The sequence below is a fragment of the Scardinius erythrophthalmus genome (assembly GCF_964197995.2).
Source record: "Scardinius erythrophthalmus genome assembly, chromosome: 22".
NCBI classification, from domain to species: domain Eukaryota; kingdom Metazoa; phylum Chordata; class Actinopteri; order Cypriniformes; family Leuciscidae; genus Scardinius; species Scardinius erythrophthalmus.
This window is the reverse complement of record NC_138242.1, coordinates 20,780,237-20,800,625: the sequence shown is the minus strand read 5'-3', so window position 1 is coordinate 20,800,625 and position 20,389 is coordinate 20,780,237. Positions and strand designations below refer to the sequence as shown.

The 20,389-nt window shown below is 34.7% G+C and overlaps 2 protein-coding genes across 3 annotated transcripts; both read right to left on the bottom strand.

The window, feature by feature from the left end:
• Nucleotides 1–1,116: 1,116 nt before the first annotated feature.
• hhatlb (hedgehog acyltransferase like, b) lies at nt 1,117–8,014 on the bottom strand. Of its 2 annotated transcripts, none has more exons than XM_081352092.1 (12): nt 7,834–8,014; nt 6,662–6,782; nt 5,659–5,726; nt 5,464–5,577; nt 5,153–5,347; nt 3,927–4,136; nt 3,674–3,845; nt 3,435–3,579; nt 3,282–3,317; nt 2,707–2,908; nt 2,354–2,495; nt 1,117–2,264 (listed from the first exon to the last, which is right to left on the bottom strand). In XM_081352092.1, the coding sequence occupies exons 2-12, from the start codon at nt 6,765–6,767 to the stop codon at nt 2,032–2,034; spliced, it is 1,623 nt and encodes a 540-aa protein (XP_081208218.1). In that variant the 5' UTR covers nt 6,768–6,782; nt 7,834–8,014; the 3' UTR covers nt 1,117–2,031. The 2 variants fall into 2 exon arrangements, with proteins under 2 accessions (XP_081208218.1, XP_081208217.1); XM_081352091.1 differs by having other exon boundaries at nt 3,927–4,132; nt 5,149–5,347; nt 7,834–7,963.
• Nucleotides 8,015–9,275: 1,261 nt separating this feature from the next.
• On the bottom strand, nt 9,276–18,321 carry gars1 (glycyl-tRNA synthetase 1). The gene is made up of 17 exons (XM_081353374.1): nt 17,998–18,321; nt 17,485–17,586; nt 15,114–15,216; nt 14,845–14,986; nt 14,656–14,744; nt 13,990–14,066; nt 13,698–13,843; nt 13,453–13,602; nt 13,179–13,341; nt 12,934–13,098; nt 12,746–12,853; nt 12,473–12,618; nt 10,783–10,868; nt 10,593–10,702; nt 10,417–10,510; nt 10,139–10,329; nt 9,276–10,045 (listed from the first exon to the last, which is right to left on the bottom strand). The coding sequence occupies exons 1-17, from the start codon at nt 18,259–18,261 to the stop codon at nt 9,920–9,922; spliced, it is 2,262 nt and encodes a 753-aa protein (XP_081209500.1). The 5' UTR covers nt 18,262–18,321; the 3' UTR covers nt 9,276–9,919.
• Nucleotides 18,322–20,389: the final 2,068 nt, after the last annotated feature.

Below are 20,389 nucleotides of genomic sequence, written 5' to 3'. Positions count from 1 at the left end.
TTTAATGCATAAATGTTTTACCAATCATTTAGTGACCCAGATCTATATCTAACATCTCTGCCTGTCACGATAATATAAAACTCTCCTGATATTAGAGTAACAATTATAGATAAATAAAATAAAGCATTTTTTTTTTTTTTTTTTTTGGAGCTTGGAAGGGTTCAGTTTGAGCAGATTTTTTATACCATCATCACTGTCCTCATCAGAACTCATTTCCTAGTACATTCAACATCATTCGGCTCATTTTCACGATCTCAAACATTCTCAAAACTATAATTTTCAACATCTTCAAAATCAATATTTTAAAATAAAGTAATTTCTAGTTTTGCTGATGATACTTCCTATTCTTTTGTTTTCTGCCTTCACAGTAACTGAGTGAAACGTCACTTCATCATTGTATATCAGACATTGCCACTTTGTGGAATAAAGGTGAACTGTACTTATTCAGTCATCAAAGATTCAATTATTGTTGTGCAGAAAAAAATATACTTACACTGTTACACACCTTGGGTCATTAGCGACCCTGTACAATTTTTACAAAAAATGAGTGGGAAAACAGGCATTCTTTTATCATTTTTTTCCTTGTAATATAGTTTATAATGAATTGATTGAGAAATACTAAAAAGGTTGATGTCTAACTTTAAAAAATGAATGAGGAGGAGGCTAGTGAATGACATTCCGGGTCACTAACGACCTGAGGTATGCGTTTAAGTGTTAAAAAAGTAACACAAAAATATGAAGACAAAATATCTGGTTAATATCAACTGTTCCCCAAATTTTATTCATAAGGAGTCACTGATGAGAATATCAATGGTTCACACGTGGTCATTGGTTACCGCAACGGTTGAACAAATAGAGCTTATGCCAGTTAATATAAATATCCTAGAGTGAAAAGGGTTTCATGACATCAAAGATCTTGAATGTTCTTAACGGCATTCATGCTTTTGTGAAGAGTCACAGTTTAATTTAAGCAACCATGTCCTCTGTGATCTCTGAGAGACTCTGTGATCGATCTCTGTCAATAAGAACTTTACCATTTCCTTTTACAGTAATTTGAAACATGAATGGAAGTTCCAAAAAAGTACTAGCAAGCTGACAAAGAGACATACACATGGTCATTATTGAAGATTATTTTAATATATATTACAACTTCATAAACTAATCTTGGTGATCTTCAGTCCATTATTTTAATTTGAAGGGTTAGTTCACCCAAAAATAAAATTTCTGTCATCAATCCATGTGACTCCAGTGTTTTAACCTCGTTTTTATGAAGTGACGCAAATTCTTTGTTTGCACAAAAAAACACAATTTACCCCTTTTTTACAAAGTAACTCATACGTCAACACATCACGCATGCACCGTGGTGCTCTCGTGAACGCGCATTGGAGATTCATTTTTTGTAAATAAAGTGGCAAATTATGTTATTTTGCACAAAGCACTTACATAGCTTTATGAAATTGAGGTAAAACCACTAGATTCACATGGATTACTTTTATGATGTCTTTACCTTTACCACACTACCTTTCTGGGGCTTGAAAGTGGTAGTTGCACAGGCTATCAATGGAGGGACAGAAAGCTCTCAGAGTTCATTAATAAGTGTTCCGAAGATCAGAAGTTTGGAACGACATGAGGGTGAGTAATTTATGATAGAATTTTCATTTTTGGGTGAACTAACCCTTTAAGCACATATTTTCAACTTCAGGCAGTAATAACTTCTTGTATGAACACTGTGTATTTGTATTTCATTTAAATTAAAACTTGGTTATAAAATTAGTAGTAATAAAATCCATCCTCTATGTTTTTAACTACAAAGCACTTATTTGAAAATCCTATTACATATGTAAAACTGTGCCTAATTTAAAGAGTCTGTAATGTTGAGAAATTCTGTAAAAATGTAAATAGTGGTTTCGATTGCAGCATCTTACCTTACAGTCCTGTTATTAAACATTCTTTCTCTCTGTTTCTAGACTATGGTTGACACTGAATGTGTAAGAAAACCATTCAGGTTTTTAAGGTTCTCATGTGTAATCTCTACTCTGCCTTTTGCTTGTTTGGGTCCACAGACTGGGTGGCAGCAGCGTCCAGCTGGGTGGTGCTGGGGTCTGTGGAAGTGGGTGCAGGAACAGGGGCTGGAGGGGGGATTGGGATTGGGATTAGGATTGGGTCTGGATCGTCAATCAAAGCTTGTCTTCTTTCCTTTTCCTTGATCAGCTGAATCAAGCAGTAGGTGACGAACATCACAGTGATGGTGGTGAAGGGGAAACCTGACAAACAAAATACAGTTTGATAAACATAAAATCTTTTGGTTTTTAACATGCATTTAAATTGCTCAAGTACCACCTCAGTACTTTACCTTTAAGTAACAATCTATTTGCAACCAGTTTGGCAAATTCAAGACTGTTCAGGGCCAGGACATTGTAAAGGACAATTGTCCAGAAGTTGAAGGTATTAAACATTGCCCTGATCCTGCGTGACATAGAATCTGATATCGCCATCTGTTGGTGGAAGGAAACATTTGTAGATTTGTTTATATTACCAGTAATTTAACATTTAACCACCAGATGAAGCACTATAGGACCTTTTAAGCACCAAACATGTAACCACTAGATGGAGCCCTGACGCACTAGAATTATCATTAGCACTTTGAATTGAGTACCTGACTACAACATCCAGCAAATTATTACTGGTCATATTTCTTTAACTTACCTCAATTGAAATAAAAGGTTCCATGGAGAAGAGTTTTGCGGTCCACAATTCAAAATTAAGGCCAAAGCAGTTTAAGAAAGACCAGATGAAAACCACCCAGCTTGGTCCCAGCCAGAGGGCCGTGATGCCAAACGTGCACAGAGAGGCTATCAGCTCATCCAAAACGTCCTCATGTTTTCCGCCTAGATAGTTATAAACATACCTGTGGAGATGACAGCATTCTCTGTTAAAATACTGATGCTTGAAAGCATTGTGTTGCTTAAAGGGATAGTTCACCCAAAAATAAACATTCTTTCATCATTTACTCAACCTCAAGTTGAGTTTCTTTCTTCTGTTGAACACAAAAGAAGATCTTTTAAAGAATGCTGGTAATCAAACATTTGACGGTACTCTGTAGTCATTGACTTCCATAGGAGAAAAAAATGCTATGGAAGTCAATGGCTACAGTCAACTGTCTGGTTACTGACATTCTTTAAGATATCTTCTTTTGTATTCAACAGAAGAAAGAACTTTGGAAATTTTTGGGTGAACTTTCCCATTTAAAAGTCTGATAGATGTAACAATGTCAATCATACTTGCACAGAAATTCGTTTATTCCTCGATCAAAGTGTCTGTAAAAAAATTGAATGTTTTTTCATTTTTAGAATGATGAATATAGTTGAATATACTATATAAAAATCAATTTATGAAAAAAAAAAAAAAAAGACAAATTAAAAGGGCTCACTCACGCCTCAGAGAAAACATAAAGCATTGTAATGCATTTCGGGGGTTTGGGAGGGTCTAGGTGATCCAGTCTTGATACTGTGTTTATCACTCCAAACATCACTGCTGCTTTCACCCAGTCATACACCAGATTTAAATAGGCCAATCCAACTGAATAGTGGAAGAAGAGAAAGGCTGTGGTGGTCTTTTGGACATTGATAAACTGTGTGAATACTAAAGTGAATACTAACACACACATGCTTACCGAGGGCCCAGTCAGAGATGCGTTTAAGGAGCTTCATGTCGCTAGGAATGGTCAGAATGTACATGAAGTGAAAGAGGACTGCCACTATCATAATAACCCCCAGGTGTAGCAGGGCCTGGATGGAAATGTTCCACATCTCCCCGTCCTTCCTTGTCAGGTCAGGGTTATTGGCCTGGTGGGGTGTCAAAGGGCAACGCTATTCATTTGGAAAATAATCAAACCATCATTTCATCCGGTAAATTTAGTTGCAGACCTGAATGTAGAACTTGTCGAATGTCATGATGGGTCCGAAGTAAAAGAAGGGGAGGTAAAAGTTGTACTTGAGAAGCTCCAGGATGCTGTAGTTTCCATCTTTTCTCTCACAGTTCTCAAGAGCAAAACTCATACAGCGCATGATGGTGAAACCACAGCCGCCGTAGAACAGAAGAGGACGGAGATCAAAATTGCCAGTCACAAAACCTGCCTGAAAGATGAGCCATCTCAAATGAACACAATCATAATCACAAATAATAATAATGGTATGTATTGTTCATTGTAATTTATTTGTTTATTTTAATAATGAATAATAAGAATGATTATTTTTATTAAAATAAAAAACAATGATTATCATTATTGTCATCATCATCATTTATAAACATTTAGATTTCATTTCTTTTCATTTTAATAATAAAAATAATTGTAATAATAAGTGTACACTATTAATTATAATAATGGTATTTCTTGTTTATTATATTCTCTTATTTTTTAAATGAACTCTCATTTAGATTTTTATTTTTAATAATAATAACAATATACAATAGTAATAATAATTAATGACAATATGGTAATTATTGTTTATTTAATTAAAATTTCTTATTTTTTAAATAAAATGTATAATTTAAAAGTGTATAACATTTATAAAAAAACATTTTTCTACTACTACTACTAATAATAATAATAATAATATACAAAAGTAACAATACTTAATGATAATGTTATTTATTTTAAGTTTATTTGCTTATTTTTAAATAAAATGTATAATCAAAAATGTATAACATTTATAAACATTTAAATTTCAATAGATACAATGGTAATATATAATGATAATAATAGTATTTTTTGTTTATTTTATTTGCTTATTTTTCTTAATAAAATACATCATTACATATTTATAGCATTTAATTTCCTTTCATTTTAATATTAGAAATAATTAGTGAAGATAATTATATTTATTATTTTATTTTATGTTTATTTAAAAAAAATAACATTTATAAATAAATTTATAAAATGTATAAACATTTTGATTTAATTTATTTTGTTTATTTTTAAAATTTAAATTTATAATTAACAAATTATATTTATAACATAAACATTTAGATTTAATTTCTTTCCATTTAAAAAAATAATAACAATAATACCAAATGGTGATGACCATTATGTATAATAGCTTTACTGTAGCACTATTTACATTTTTATATTTTTACAGTGTCAGTGACATGCCTGCCAGGAAATGAAGGGCTCCATTTTGAAAGTAGCCAATGTAGTGAGTCCAGCAACGAAGCAGAGCCACCTGAGTTTAACCAGAGAGATGCTATAGAGCAGCACACAGTGAGACAGGATGAGCATGACGTAAGCCCAGCCCATACTGCAGAAAACTGCCAGCATACCGTACACCATGAACACCAGAGATCTGTACTGTGGGATGGGGAAAAAAATGAGAGAATGAGCCTCTCAGGTTGGCCGTATGGAGTGATAAATTTAGTCAGTAGTGTCACATGTAACACAGATGTGTCTGGACTTTCAAGAGCCACCTGCGGAGCCAGCAAGGAGCAGATCTTGGCAAAGATCACATGACCTGAGAGTGCAAAGATGATATGCACTCTGAACGTGGAGAACCACATCATCCACTCGATGTCGGCTGTATCCTGCAGAACGACACTGATAAATCAGTCCACATTCACAATTTTATTTAGATCCAGTATGACATTATACATACAAAATCTCACCATTTTTCTGCCAGAGTAGTACCATCCTGGCTGAACACTGGTCTTGAAGGTTTTTTTGTTGGCATTTGCTGAATAAAGAATCATAAAGTCATGTAATGCTCTGATTAATAGATCTAAATACATGGATGCAAAAAATTGCTTAGCCATTGATATTATTTCTAGCGCTGTCAAATCGATTAATCGTGATTAATCGCATCAAACATAAAAGTTTGTGTGTGTGTATATATATATATATATATATATATATATATATATATATATATACAGTATACACTTTTATGTTTAGTTGCAATTAAATGATTTGACAGCACTAATTATTATATTAAATGCAAATTTAGTAGTTTCTGGCATAAACCCACAATAATACCTTTCAGTCATGTAATTCTACAAAAACGGATTTATAGATGTGTATATTATATGAATGCAAAAAACTGCATATTCAATGATGTTATTACTGTATATTGAATGCAAATGCAAATTTTGTCATAAACCCACAATAGTACCTTTCTCTTTCTCTGTTCAGTCTCTTGGTATATTAATACTGACATATGATCCCTGCTGCGTACTTTGCATAGCTTTCTGAGGCATGCGAATAGCTGTGCTGTCTTTTTCCTCGTACAGTAACTGTAGTGCTATTTCTTTGCTCTACTGTAAACCCGTTGCCTTAAAGTGATTAAGTAAATCAACTTTGATTTAATTAAGTTAAATGTGCAAGTAATTGAAAAAATTAAGTTAAGTGAACTTGACAATTCCACCTAACTTTTTTTCCCAATTATGCATGAAATTTATTTACTTAATTTTAAGGCAACTGGTTTCCTCACTTTTTTAAGTTAAGTCCTCTAATTACTTTTTACAGTGTGGTTGTATGTGCATTTATGAGTGAGAAAAGGAGCTCAGGTGGATGTTAACAGTAAAATGGTAAAAAGCCTCACAGAAACCACTCCAGAAACTTTTTTCTTACAGTGACATCATTTTAGGGTCCCATATGTTCATGTATACTTACAGCTGGACACGTCAAATATCCATCTGGCAGCCCAGAGCATTGCCATACACAGCACCACATTATACAAGTAGAGCTCGTACCTCGGAAGAGCTGCTTTGACCCCCATTGTACACAGGACAACCTAAGAGAGTTTGGAAAGGTGCAGTTTGAATGAAAAAACAAATCTGGTGTCAAATTTGGCCATTCAAATATTTCCCAACCAAGACAGCCAATGAGTGCTTAAGATCCTACTAAAAATATATCTCGGTAATTGGTAATCTACTATGGGATGAAAGAAATATTGCAGTGTTAGTGTAGCTCAACTTTTAGAACATGACGTTAGCAATAGCAAGGTCATAGGTTCGCTTCCCAGGGAGCACATGAATTGATACAATGTATGTTGTGAATGTTTGTAAATGGATAAAAGTCTGTTAAACTGCATAATATAAATTGTATCAGTCCTCTTTAGACATTCTACAAACTATAAGCAACTTTGCAATTACTAACTCTCACTAATTAGCAACTACACATTAACTAACTCTCATTAGAGTACTAATAGGTTGTTAGTTTAGAATTAAGGTTAGGGTTTGTTGACAAATGTATGCAAAGTCACTTATAGTCAGTAGAATGTCTATTGGGGGAGCATCAAAATAAAGTGTTTGTTTAAGCAGACAGTCTACTAATACTCTAATGCTAGTTGACATAGTTGCAAAGTTACTTATAGCTTGTACAATGTTGTAAGTGTACTATCGAAGTGTTACCGAATTATATAATAATCTCTGAACACTTTCTTACAAAAATAAAATGAATAAAACCAAAAAGAATTTGATATTTCTGGGCAGGGCAGAAGTTTCCAATGATTTGAATTGTGTGAGCAGGAAGCATCTCCACTATGTGAGCACATGCTATTTTTAGCTAGACTATTTTCTGCTCTCATTGTACTGACTGAAGCATCACTTGTACATTTCAAGCCAAATGCTTTCTTTTCTAACTAGCAGATTATTCTTTTGTCTATTTATCTTCTAATAATTGAAAGGTATGAACTCAAATAACAAGGTCTGCTTTGTTGTGATGATTGTTATTGTGAGATGTCACCTGAAGTACATTAGCAGATTATTTCTTGGTTAAATGTTAGCGGGTCATGCGCTGCATGTAGGTGCCGAGCAGATTTTAGAAACACCTATTGTACTAACCTTGAGCACAGCAATGCCACCGTAACCCAAAGGGCCTTTGAAATACTGAAAAATCCACTTGAACTTAAAATAATCACAAAAATGTATAGAAAAGATCAGCAAAATAATAGTCTAATGCATCCTCTCTGTTTCTACAAGGTATCAGTTGGGCGCACAAACTGCCTGTTGGGCAGTTGCGGACAGTTAAAGGTGAACAGGAGATGTATTTATATTCATCTGAAGCTGCCCATAGGGGGGCGGACCCATTGTGCCATGTTGTATCAATAGAAACAGGCTTGGACCTCCATTGCTTGCATACTGAATGCCCTACATAAGAAATAGAAGATGGGTTAGAAAAAGTATGTAACATAAACATATACGTACAATAAAAAAAAAAAGGAAACACTATAGGATATGAAACATTTATATAAATATACAATAAATTTATGAAACTTTACCTGAGAAGCATGGGTGTGGAATATCCAGTTTTGCTTTTAAGACTGAAATCACTGGTTTCCCATTGTTCGTCAACTAGAGAAGGCATGCTAGGTAATGGTAGTCCATTCTGCCTAAAGTAAACTCTGATAAGACACAGTAGATGATATAAGCTACTGTATATAAAGTCTTTTACACTGCCTACCACTTGTGCATGAGCCTACATTAGTCAGAATCTACCTATCAGCACATTATTAAAGAGCTAGCATTGTTACAGTCCCTTAATATAACTGAAATGTATTTTAGGCTATTGCTTGTTTAGCAGCCTTTAAGAAAAGCCAGGAGCCCTAGCATACATTCACACACTTCAACACCTGTTTCTGTCAGGGTCAAGGCTGTTTTTGGATGATCATATTTGGTTGACAATTTGGGCTGGGGCACCTATCTATCTTCAAACCTAAATAAACACCATTCCATTCAAAAAATAACAGATGTTAATCTTAGCTCATCTTAAATCTTAGTTACCTAGTTCTAAATTAAGCCATTGTTTATGCACTGTTAAAAAAAAAAAAAAAATATATATATATATATATATATATATATATATATATATATTGTTGCCTTTTTAAGTACAATCACCTTGTATATTTAAATAATTAAACTTTAAAAAAAAAATTGTGTAATCTTATATAACTTATAAAAAAAGTGAAAATTGCTTAACTTATAATAAAAATATATAAAATTTAAGTAAAACAATGTAAAACATGTTGTCATTAAAATGTACAACAGTGTATCACATTAAAAACACCTGAAATACCAGATTTAGTCATAATGACTTGATTTAGTGAGTCCTGGCAGTTCGGCAGTTTAGTTTTTAAGCAGAACAATGTAATATGTTAACATATCTAACATCCACATCACCAACCTTTGTCCTGAGAAACATTAAAAACTAGTGGTTTTCAACCCAGGGCCCACTAGGGAGCCTCAAGATGAATAAAAAGTACCTAATTTAATACTTTTTTTTTTTTACGTTTATTAAAATGGTCTAAATTACAAAAGAAAAAAAAAAAACAAGATCAAGAATGGAGTTTTATTTATATTATAATAAAGTAACAAAATTAATCGCAGTTAGTTAAATAGCAATACTTCCAGTTTCCGTTTTAAAAAAGAATTTTAAATACAAGCTTATAATAGCATGTATCAGGGAGCCTTGTGTTGGACAATGAGCAGACTTTGAGTCAAAAAGATTTTAGCCATACAAAATCAACTATCTAGGAGCTGTTATGCCCCCACATGGCCAACGAGTTCAGTGCATCTTTCGCTTAACACACACTTGATCAAACAAAAATTGACCAAACACACTCTTATAGGTCCAGAAAGTGCTGGTTTGATTTATTTGACCATATTCATGTCTTCATTTATCAACCCATAAACAGGAATGGTGAAATCCTTTTACTAATACAGTAACCTAGTTACGGTCATCCTTAGGTCCTTACAGAGTTTCCTTGATTTTTAAAGGAGTACTTGAGTGGTTCCAATTGTGTGGAACATCTGGTGCATATTGATTGGTTGCACGTTATAATTGCCATAAATTTATTCCTATGAATGCAGATGTAAAAATGTCTGTGACTGCCTCCAGTGAAAAGGCAGATGAGATGGACAAATAGAAAGCCTACTCCTCCACCGTTTCCTTTTTGCTGGTTTCCTGGCCTTCAAAGATCGGGTACTTGCTTTCCACCTCTGCCCATGTGATGGCACCATTGGCCAGGTCACGAATAATTTCGGGCAACTCGGTAACCTGTAAATAAACAGGTTGTACGTGTCAGCAAAATAGTCAACACAAACGCTCACTCAAATGAAACGAAGGCACAAATATGATCAACTGCTTTACCTCAGCCCTGATCTGCCTCATGGAGTCACGGTCTCTCAAAGTGGCCGTGTGGGGCGTCTTATTAATGGTGTCAAAATCGATGGTGATCCCGAATGCAACACCGATCTCGTCCGTTCTGGCATAGCGCCTACCAATAGATCCTGAGGAATCATCCACCTTGTGGGAGACACCATTCCTGGTCAGGGCTTCAGCTGTAGAGCGAAGCGAAGTTATTACAAATATTATTTCGATATCGTTGAAGGATTTTTATAAATAAAGTAAGAGATGTTATTACTCACATAATTCTCTAACAAACGGCATAAATTCCTGATTTTGGCTCAATGGAAGGACGGAGCATTTGTATGGTGCAACAGTTGCAGGAAAGCTGAAAAACTGAACAGAGAAGGCCACAAAGTTCATAAATTAAGCAAGACAAACATATTAATAACAGAATATTACAGCATAATGTGTTTACCGTTCTCTGTTCGTCACCCTCTCTGATACGGAATGTGTGCTCAAAGATGGAGTACATGATTCTTCCGATGCCGAAGGAGGGTTCGATCACGTTAGGAACAACCTCCTCAACTGTGGATAAATTAAAGTTTATTTATGTATTTTACATATTCTTGTTATGCTGACATAAAAGGTTAGTTTCTGCCTCTTACCATGCAGGGTCTTCTGGAACCTCTTGACATTAACCATGTCCTTGGTGAGTTTGAAAGTCTTGCCCTCAGTCTCAATGGTGAACTCACTGCAGTGACAGAGGAAACCAATCAATGAACAGAATCATATTAGTGGCCACTATTGGTTTAAAAAAACTGACATAACTTGAGCAAAGTTTTGCCTATTGTAAAAGGAAGCTGGGATGGGACATATCAAAGGGCTTGTATGCCCCTTTTTTAAATAGTCAATAAGAATTTGACTGCATGTAATTCTAAACAGCACCAATATCAAATAAAAATATCCCTTATATTTTAATACTGGACAGGTGAAAACTGTGAACATAATTGCAAAAAACACGTACTTTGCCTTTAGGACCAAGACAAATAAAAGGCAATTATTTATTGATTTATTATTTATTTATTATTATAAACTTACGCATTACCATTCAAAATTTTGGGGAACAGTTAGATTTAAGGAATTAATACTTTTATTCTGCAAGGATGCATTATATTTTAATCAAAAGTGACAGAAATCTTTAATAACATTGTAAATGTCTTTATTTAAAATAAATGCTGATTTTGAAATTACTTTCTATTCATGAAAGAATCCTAAAACATTTATCATGTTTCCACAAAAGCAGCACAACTGTTTTCAACTGTGATAAAAAGAAAAAGTTTCTTGAGCACCAAATCAGCATATTGAACAATTTCTGAATAATCATGTAACACTAAAGACTGGAGTAATGATGCTGTAAAAACATGTTTGCCATTAAAAATAAATTACATTATAAATATATTCAATTAGAAATAAAAAAGTTATTTTAAATTGTAATAATAATTCACAATTTTACAACTTTTACTGTCATTTTGATAAAAAAATAAAATAAAAAAACCTGCCTTTATATTGTGAATCTTCATATTTGAGGGTCATTGACATTAAACATTTTGGTAACACTTTATTTTAAAGGAACACGCAGACTTTTGGGGACTTTAGCTTATTCACCGTATCCCCCAGAGTTAGGCAAGTCCATACATACCCTTTTCATCTCCGTGCATGCCGTAACTCTGTCTGACGCACCCACCGCTAGCCTAGCTTAGCACAAAGACTGGAGGTAAAGGGCTCCAGCTAGCATACTGCTCCCAATAAGTGGCAAAATAATGCCAACATTTTTCTATTTACATGTTGTGATTTGTATAGTCACAGCGTGTACAAATAACAAGGTCACATGAGAAACAGCCATCTTCTAACCGTATACATACTGGGAACTAGCCTATATTCTCAGAAGGCGAAGCACTGCTACTTGGGCGGAGTGATTTTCTTGCAGCACCTGAGAAGCCCCGTGGTGAGGAGCAGAGAGTTCGCTCAGAGTTGGAGTAAATCACTCCGCAGAAGTAGCAGTGCTTCGTTTGCATGCTTTGCTCGAACTTTTGCCATTGCATTAGAACTGGTTACACAGTTGTCGTTTGCGAAAACTAAATGGCAGCACTGTCGTGGGTGGAAACTTGCAGATTAAGGGGCGGTAATATTATAATAAGATCCCCTTCCTTGCAGAGAAAGGCTCATCTAAACAAAGTTACTGGTTTGTCACTTTTCACGTTTTCTGGGTTGGTAGATGCACCGGGGACCCGATTACAGGACTTAAACACGGATCAGATTTTCATGATATATTCCTTTAATATTGATGATGCTCACCCATTCTCGTTGAGAAGTTTCTCCTGCTCTGTGATATAGCATTCATCACAGATGGCCAGGTACTCCATGGCAAACTTGGCATCCTTCTTATATGCTTTGCCGATAGCTCCTTTGTTTGGCTCGAACTGGACAACATTTACAACTTTGTGTGAAGCAGTTAAGGAAGGTGACTGAAGACAAACAGAATTAACATTCGGTGCTGAGACATTCAGATCCCACTCAAATGCTTTGACAATTGTAATTAGTAAAGTAATGCAGGAAGTTGAAGGATATGGGTTCCTTCAAGGGTTTCTCAGCAACCAGAGGGACTTTGGTGGCCCGTGCGTGGCACAGAAGATCATAACACGAGCGATCAGCACACCCCACAATCTCAATCCACCCCTGAAAAACAGCACGTGCAAACACACAAATAAACACCAATTCTAATGCACAGAAGGTCCTCGAGCAAACACTGAACGTACATAGGAGGTTTTGGTCTCAGCGTCCCAGCAGTCGCAGGCATAGTGGGCCATCTCATTGTCCATATGCTGACGGAAACGAAGCTTGTCTTTTGCCACACCCACTTTGACCAGATAAAGGTAGATCCTTCCAATGAAGTAGCCCAAGACGGAGTTGTTGATGATCCCCTACACACAGTACGAATGTTTGTTAGAACAACCGAACTGTTAATTATAATCAGTGCATCATAAATGAGATCTTGACTAACCTGCTCCACTGCATCACCCAGCCTCATTATCTGGGCAGATTGCCCACTAGTCTGAGCTTTGGAGGAGTAAAGCATGATCTGCAGATCAGCAACATTTGAGAACTTGGAATGAACCTTCTCAGTCGGGTCTACAAAGTGCTCAATCTCAGCCATCGTAAACTCTCTATGGAGAGAAATATCACTTCAGTACATTTGAAATCCCAATGGAAACACTTCTGTGTGACAGCAAAACAACTAAAGCGAGTTATGTTCAAAAGGAAATCATAACCCGCACCTGACGCGAATCAAGCCAGAGCGAGGAGAGATCTCATTCCTGAAGGAGTTTCCGATCTGGGCGGCGGCGAATGGCAGCTTCCCCTGGTTGAACTCCAAAAGACGTTTGAAGTTGAGGAAGATTCCCTGAGCGGTTTCTGGCCTTAAATAGCTAAGGAAAGAATGTAGCCCCAAGAGTAATGAATCTGTCTTCATACTTTGGGTATTTTAAAGTTAAAGCATGCAGTCTAGTGGTGCCCTACATACCCTTGCATGTTGCCCCCAGGCCCAATGGAGGTCTGGAACATCAGATTGAAGGAGATGGGAGGTGTGAGGTCATTTCCTGTAATTGGAGACTTGACATTGTATTGCACAAACAAATCTGCCAACTCCTGCTGAGTGTAGTTATCCATCTGAAAAAAATAATAATAAACAGAACAAATCAATAAATCAAATAAACAAATGATTACCCCCCAAAAATTCTTGTGGATTCTGTGTGGACATCCCTCTTCACATAGAGTTTGAACGATTATTAAAACATTGCCCAAGTGAGACATACCTGAGTGATGACACTCTCCATCTCAGTTTTCTTATCTGCCGTACATTTTTTGTCACTCATTAATTTCTGTAGATGAGCTAAAAAGCAAAAGACAAGACATGCATTATTATTATTATTATAAGTAGTAGAATTTTTTTTTTTATTTAACTTTACCACAGGACATATTACTGCCACTATTACTGTATATTCCCAATATTAAAATTAAATATTAAAATAAAAACTTAAACAGCTTTCACATTTTTTAAATTTTGAAATAGAAATTTCCTATTGAAACCATTTAAAGTTAATTGGTTAAATCACCCTGAAACATTATACTTGCTAATAACTTACAGGGAGGGGCATTTTCATTATAGAGCTGCAAGAAGAGTCATCAATATTTTCTAAAAATCCATAAAGTTAACTTTAAGGAGTCCAGATTTAGGTGGCACAGTTTGTCAGAGTATAAACCACTAATTCATTTCAGTCGGTTGGTGGTCTACAGATTATGGAGTCGGACTGGTTCCCTGATAAAGCCTTTGTGATTCTTACAGATCCTATTGTTTTCTTTCACTCCTGAACATCTACAGCATCCATGGAGGAGTCAGATCAGTGGACAACGGAGCTGACCTGAGCCTGATTGTCTCATTGAGCTCAACACAGTTGTTAATATAAGAAACAATGACAAACCTTTAAGGAGGTGGTCGGCACGGAAACACTCTCCGTTCTTGACATCCTTGACCATGTAGTCGGCAAATTTATCCACATGTCCGGATGTCCTGAAACACGACAAAAGCACTGAATAAGAGTTCCAGAGATGATGCCATGGCAACAGATTGAGTGAACAGATTAAAGGTGAATAGAAGGCTGAATGCTCACTTGAGGACGGGTTCTGGTGTAAGCATGGTGCAGTCGATCTCCAGAATCTGCTCCTCCTGGATGAAGTGTTGCCTCCAGACCTGGAGAATATTGTTCTTCAAAGCACATCCGACTGGCCCAAAGTCATACAGCCCACTCACACCTGTCTCACACGCAAAAACAAACTATTAGTTGACGATAATAAGCCAATCTTAGTTATGTTTTACTAGTAATGAAGCTATTAAAATACTTATATATGGAGGAATATCGTAAACACTGAAAATACTCACCGCCATAGATAGCAAATGCCTGATCGTAAAAGAAACGTCTTTTTAGAGTGTCTTCCATCTTGGTTCGATCCACAATGTCATCTTTGGGCTGTAGGGCAAGCTCCTGTAAAATGGGAAAAAAAGAGAGACAAATGGACTTATGTATATAATTTGGATAAGACATACAAAACTAAATGAACTCAAAGCAACTTATTCAAACTAACAATCTTCTGATTATTAAAGATGAAGTGTGTAATGTGTTATTAAACAGAACTGCAAAAATAATGGTGTTTTTCAAACAGGTTTCCAGAACACTTTACTCACCCACCATTGGTCGGTCATACAAACAGTCCCGCCCCTAACTCACACTATTGGTTGAACCAGTATAGCTAGCTGCTTTCAGACAGATGAGTGCAACAGTCAGGTTCCGAAGGTAAAAATCCCATTATGGTCTCCATAGGGGAATGTTTTTTTTGTTTTTTTTTTACTATAACTTACAGTATAAACCCTTAAAGAAAACTATTGTGAGCTACGAGGTTGTTAATCGATAAATATATGCTTTTGTTGAAGCCATCTGTTCACATAAATGGTCGTGTTTCACAGCAAATGTCTTGGTGAAAAACCCACAATTCTGCTAAGAAATCTTCACCAATCAGAGAATCAAAACAAGCACACTGCACCAAAAAAACTCTCAAGTGCCTGCCAACTCCCATAAAGCACTGCAAATGAAGTAATCAAATATACATATATATATATATATACCAGTCAAAAACATTACTTTTTTTTACGTTTAGAAACATTAGCCCTACTTTAAAAAAAAAAACAAAGTTTGTCAAAGAAGTCTCATTTGCTCATCAAGCCTGCATTTATTTGATCAAAAATACAGAAAAAAACCAGTAATATTGTGAAATATTATAACTATTTCAAATAATGGTTTTCTATTTTAATATTCTTTCAAATATAATTTATTTCGGTGATGCAAAGCTGAAATTTCAGCATCATTATTCCAGTCTTCAGTGTCACGTCACAATATAAATCTTTTCTAACAATATAAATCTTTACTATCACTTTTTATCAATTTAACACATCCTTGCTGAATAAAAGTATCAATTTCTTAAAAAAAAAAAAAAAAACTTTTGGACTGTAGTGTGTATTGTTACAAAAGATTTCTATTTTTAATAAATACTGTTCTATTTTAATTTTTTATTTATCAAAGAATTCTGAAAAGAAGTATCCCAGGTTATAAAAAAAATATTAAGCAGCACAACTGTTTCCAACATTGATAAAAAATCTGCATATTACAATGATTTCTGAATGATCATGTGACACTGAAGACTTGAGTAATGATGCTGAAAATTCAGCTTTGCCATCACAGGAATGAATTACAATTTAAAGTATATTAAAATAGAAAACCTTTATTTTAAATTGTAATAATTTTTCACAATATTACTATTTTTCTGTTTTTTGATCAAATAAATGCAGGCTTGATGAGCATAAGAGACTTCTTTCAAAAAAAAAAGAAAAAAAAAGTAATGTTTCCAATTTTTTGACCGGTACCGTATGTATGCATATATGTAAGTATATATCTACGTATACATATATATATATATATATATATATATATATATATATATATATATATATATACTTACATATATGCATACATATGGTACTGGTCAAAAAATTGAAAAAGTTAAGTTCAGTAATTTCACTTAAATGACAACTAATAAGTAATTTTCATTGCCATTTAAGTGAAATTACTGAACTTAAATATACGAGTTTGATAAAAATTATCATTCTAGAAGAAAATTTCAGATGGCACTTAGAGGCTTTTGCATCTGAACTCTTCATATATATATATACACACACACACACACACACACACACACACACACACACACACAGTACATAAATATAAAACAAAGATAAATAATATCAGAACTTTTGCACCTTTAATGTAAAAATTACAACATATGCAATACCACTGAAAAACCAAACTGACATTTCAGAGAAAAAAAATTTAAAATTAAAATGACAATTTATTTCATTTATTGACACACACACACACACACACACACACACACACACACACACACACACACATACTGTACCTCGTAGCTGGTTGGTTTGGTTTATCGCTCTTTAACGAATTTAAAAACAACTCTTTACCAAAGACTTTTTTTAAATCCCTAATGAGAAACATTTATAGAAAAAACCGCTCCTGGAACCAAGATCGCTGAAAAAGTGTTCACGAACTGTTGCACTCTACAGTCTATGCATATTGAACTGGGATAAAAGAAAAGGTATTGAACCTAATAACTAAACACTTCATATTTTACGGCATCCCCACGTTACTTTAAGGAAACATTAAAGCCAGAATAACATTTCTCACCTTGGCCTCGAGGGTTCTCTTGCGAGCTTTCAGTTCTGCAACGGCCTTATTGACATCAACGTCAGGAGCATTTTCTGCCTTCAACTTACGCACAAGATCACCCTATGTGGAAAAATAAACAGTTTAGTTGATTACTATCATTAAATATTAGAATACGCAAGTATCCATCAACATTTTCCTAGAAATATGATGAGTCTGTGTTTTTCCCTCCCACCCTCAGTCTCTGAATGACAGAATTGCTCATCTCAAACGTGGCACTGACAGACTGAATCATCCAACAGTACAAACCCCAAATAAAACCACCAAACTGTAACACACTTCCTGAAATGTCCCTTTTGCAAAAAAGCATTATGTAGTTTTCCATAATAAGCCATTTTAACTGTTTTGAATGATATAAAAGGGCCGCATTACATTCCTAAATGATGTTTCCACCTCGAATAAAAAGCAAATACGTATTTAATGCAATGCATGACAATGTGATTTAGTGTAATGCTTGGTATTGTGTGTCATTACCTGCTCCTTCACTGCCAGCCTCAAGGGAGCCAGAACCTCTTCAATACTGCCATCCATATTCTGTCCTTCCGTCATCTCCAGCCACGCGCTTCTCTTCTTCTTCTTCTCACCACACAAACAGCCCGACAGCGAGAGTGCTCTGGTCGGAGGGGAAGCACACAGGCGTATGGGACTGGATCGGACCCTCGGAACAGCGCGGACGGTGGCGATCTGTGTACCGGTCCTGAGGAGGAGTGCTGATGTTGCGCTACGCAGAGACAGCATGGACCGAGAGGAGGAGCAACCACACCGCGGAACTGAATGATGAAATCCTCAGAAATGAGTAAGTGACGGCAGGGATTCAGTTCGACACTTTCGCCATTTCTTTTTGTAATATTGGATTAGTTTAATAGCAAAAATGGCAGATTCGCCACAAAAATAAATCGAAATTAAAAAAGTGAAAAGTAATAATAAAAGAACGAGCTAAAAAATAAATTAAATCCTGCTTCAAATAAATACATTTTTACTAATACATGAAAAATTATAATTAATAATAAATCATTTCGCAACACCTTGTGGAAAAAAGAAGAGAGAAAAAAACAACATGCAGACCAATAAAACATACATTACAACGAAGATAACAATTAAAAACACACAATAAAGCTACACAATAAGTTCAAATCAAGAATATAATTATTCCTGCTTTTTAAAAACTAGAATAATTCACACATATCATGACTTAAGAAAGTGACTCAATTTATGTAATTGTGCGTTACTATTATTAGACCTATCATATTCTCTACAATACACGGTCTTTTTATTTCAAAGAAGACACGGTGACCTTTTTCTTATTGCAACTCATTCATTGCAGGGTAGCAGTTATCTAATTCCAGTCCAAAATAATCCTAGGAATATTCCAGATCCTGTAACATGATGTCCTAACATTAATTTCGTGGGTGTCATTGATTTTTGTTTTCAATATTTACTATTGAGATCGATAGATGAATGGACCATTTTTTTTTTAAAGCTTGTTTACACATTATCTTTTACATGCACATGTTATGCATTGACCGATTACCTGCTTTAATGGCAAGGGTAACTTCTCAATTTTTGGCTAGTCTATATTACCCCTACTAACAACAACAATAATTCATCATTACAACATCCACAGTACCTCAGGAAGACACTTTGGAGAATATAATTAGAGAAGACAATTTACTTAGGCTATATGATATGAATATAATGATATAATACAATTTACATATTGTATACAAATATTTCAAAAATGTTAAAGGGAATATAATATAATATAATCTCCTCTCCAATTGTCTCCTTAAACAAACAAGATCTCCTCCAATCACAGGATTCCAGGAGTTTAACACTCAGCAAAAAATGTACTATTCGGCCACAAGATGTCAGTATAAGCACACATAAATACAGTGCCTCATTTGGAACAACTGTGGAATAACAATAAACAGTAAACCTATTTATTCTAAAGCCATTAGTCACAAAGTAAACACTACAAGTACTCAACTTTACATATAAACGTCATCCATTAGTTATATAGACTTCCATTATTAGCTAAAAATAATATTCTGTAGTATTTGAATGTTTTCTTTTGAGTTATTCGGTTCAAATTAATTTAGCAGCTCAACAGAACAACAAGCACTAAACATGATATATATATATTAATGGCCTGTTGGCATTATTTATTTGTTTATAGTTGCATTGTTCATAATATTTTATTCATATTAAAAACGTAAAAAAAGATACAGAAATGTTATAAAGGATAAATAGGCAGTAAAACTAGTTGAGGTGAAGGTTGCATCACACAGACTGCCTTATTAAACATTAAGATCAAACACCCACCTTCATAAAATATTCAGCACCCCTCCCACCTCTCGCCCTGTCATTAAAACATTTCTGAAATCACTGCAATTTCTCTTAGTAGGCTATCTCATCGAAATCATTCCCCTCTCTAAACCATAGATTCTTCTGCTTAATGTAGCTATAGACTAGAATTTATTATTTTCTTCATCACCAGATTCTTTAAATTACATGTTTCATATAGCTTATGATTTACTGGTTCTCATCTGAAACAGGTCTGAAATGACATTATTATGAATGTGAGATATGCTGTCTAAAGAGAGAGCAAATAAACTAGATAAAAAGTGCTATATATTTAAAAAAACCTGCAATAAACTTAACAGATGAAATTTAAATTTAACTTGACCTGTAATACTAAAGATTACTAAACTAGTTAATTTTGTAGGCCTAACTTATGTAGTTTTTCTTACTTGACACTTCTTTGTTAGATGGTTTTGATACGACGCAAACTGTAAATATCCAAGTGTCAAATATCCTTTTTTCTTTTGTTTGTTTGTTTACACAAACTTTTTTCCCCTCGTTTTCC

Bases quoted from the DNA above. Each gene is read 5' to 3' on its own strand.
- hhatlb (XM_081352092.1), bottom strand. From the start codon at position 6,767: ATGGGGGTCAAAGCAGCTCTTCCGAGGTACGAGCTCTACTTGTATAAT. The intron at 3,318-3,434 runs GTGAGTGAGCCC...ATTTTTTTACAG, and splicing joins CTTTATGTTTTCTCTGAGGC to ACACTTTGATCGAGGAATAA. The intron at 2,496-2,706 runs GTAAGTTAAAGA...TTCCACCAACAG, and splicing joins AACCTTTTATTTCAATTGAG to ATGGCGATATCAGATTCTAT.
- gars1 (XM_081353374.1), bottom strand. From the start codon at position 18,261: ATGCTGTCTCTGCGTAGCGCAACATCAGCACTCCTCCTCAGGACCGGT. The intron at 13,844-13,989 runs GTATGTCTCACT...TATTTTTTTCAG, and splicing joins TGGAGAGTGTCATCACTCAG to ATGGATAACTACACTCAGCA. The intron at 13,099-13,178 runs GTTAGTCAAGAT...TACTGTGTGTAG, and splicing joins TGGGTGATGCAGTGGAGCAG to GGGATCATCAACAACTCCGT.